The 1,870-nt window shown below is 55.2% G+C and overlaps 1 protein-coding gene across 1 annotated transcript in view; it reads right to left on the bottom strand.

Moving 5' to 3' along the window:
- LOC103728040 (histone H2A.Z) overlaps positions 1 to 449 on the bottom strand; it is a 2,415-nt gene extending 1,966 nt beyond the window's left edge. The window contains exon 1 of the mRNA XM_008826165.2: positions 235 to 449. Within this exon, the coding sequence (XP_008824387.1) occupies positions 235 to 237 (3 nt within the window). The 5' untranslated portion in view covers positions 238 to 449. The remainder of the gene's footprint in view (positions 1 to 234) is intronic.
- Between the last annotated feature and the right edge of the window lie 1,421 nt (positions 450 to 1,870).

Below are 1,870 nucleotides of genomic sequence, written 5' to 3'. Positions count from 1 at the left end.
CCCCGCCGCGACCGCGCGTCTCCGCCCGCCTCCAGCGCCGCGCGCCACCCAACCGTCGCCGCCCGGCCGGCGCGCCGAGGCTGCTCCGCTCCCCGCCAACAAAACACCTCCTTCCGCTCATCCTGACCCTGTCTCCGCATTCTCCCCCGCGCCGCCGCCTCGTCCCCCGGGGAAACGGCGGCTCCTCCCGCCCGGCGGAACCCCGCGGGTGCCGGGCTTCCCCGCCAACTTTACCATCTCCGATTATGCTGAAGTGCAAACGAGTGAGGCAGAGAAAAGGCCAGTCGGACACAAGCGAGATCCCGCCGCCTACTCCTCCGTCGCACCGCGATTCAAACTGCGCTGTCTCCCGCCTTCCCCGCGCCCTTTATACTGCAGAATGTTCCCTCATCCGGGAACTCGGCTGGCTCAGCCCACCAATGGCCGCCGCCCGCCCTCGGGACGCGTCCTTGAGGCTTCGCCCAATGAGCGAGCGAGAAACAGGGCGGTGGGGCGGGTTCTCGCCAGCTCGAGAGCAGATTGGCTCTTGTGGAAGGCTGCCCTGGTGAGGGGGGAGGGTGACGGTGGAGGAGTAGGGCTCCGAGTCTGGAGGGAAGAAACAGAGGGCCTGTGCAGCGGAGCCGGGGGATCCGGAGGCCGCGTCATGTGCCTGAAGGCGGAGCTGAGAGGCTTGGGGACCCGCGCGCGGTTGCGTCGCCCCCACCGCAGCCCTGTCCCCTGGCGGGCCTAGAGACCACGTGGGCTCTCCTTCTGGTCTAGCCTGGCCCCTCCACCCGCAGCTGTGACCCAGCTCCTTGCAGACCGCTGGGCCTGGTTGCAGTCTTCCTCCGGGCCTGGCCGTCCTTCTTCGCCTTCTCGGTTCCCCGAGGCTCCTCTCTTCTGACAGGTGGCGCGAAGGCTTCCCGGGAGGCTGGGGTCTGCCTCTGCTTCTCAGGAACCACAGGCGTGATGGACGATCCTACCTGAGGATCCCCAGCCTTTGCACCCTCACCTTCCCACTTCGCCCCATGACAACAGACGATGGGGCCAAGTCATCCTGCCGGTTACAAAAGATCATTGTGTCTACACACGCGTCTTGGGGTGACTCGGTAGTCATTTCTTTAATGAAATCCCCTGCCATTTTTCTGGAGACCATCAATTGGTTTTACCCGTAGCCTAGTATCTAAAGTTGATTTACTGAAACATCAAAGCTATTATGTGTCAGCTTTTCTACACTAAGCATTTTGCTACATGACAAATGTTCAGTAAATGTCAGTGGGGTAACTGTAACATGATTCACAAGCAGTTACAGATGGTCCATGTAATCAATTACAAATGGTGGGCTTAAAAAATAGGACTGTACGCACAGTTCTATCCTAATGCCAGGTACTTAGACTTCCAGCTAACAGACTGACACCTCTGTATGTCACCAGCTGCTTGGGGACAGTAGGGATCTAAATCATATTTATAGTTCTTAACATTATTATAGTTTAAAAAAAAACTTTTTTAGTGTGTGTGTGAGCAGGTGTGCAGGGCTTGATGTTTGCTCAGAGATCAGAGGACAGCTTTGTGGAGTGAGTTCCTGGGATCAACTCGGGTCATCAGGCTTGCATAGCAAGTGCTTTTACCTTGAGTCATCTCACCGCCCTACAGTATATTATACTTTTAGCATAATTGAATAGTTGTAATGCAAAGAGAATTTTGAAGGATAAACTCTAAAAATACTTCATATTGGGTTTCAGTTTGAAAGATTTTTGTTTAGTTTTGGTTTTGATTTTTTTTTTTTTTTTGAAAAAATCTCTCACTATGTACTCCTGGCTCCCCTGGAACTCGATTTGTAGAGGCGGGTCGCCTCAAACCCCGAGAGCACCCACCGTCTTTTTCTCCCCAT

The sequence above is a fragment of the Nannospalax galili genome, unplaced genomic scaffold (assembly GCF_000622305.1).
Source record: "Nannospalax galili isolate Female #2095 unplaced genomic scaffold, S.galili_v1.0 scaffold189, whole genome shotgun sequence".
Taxonomy (NCBI): domain Eukaryota; kingdom Metazoa; phylum Chordata; class Mammalia; order Rodentia; family Spalacidae; genus Nannospalax; species Nannospalax galili.
This window is presented reverse-complemented; position numbering and strand designations above follow the sequence as displayed.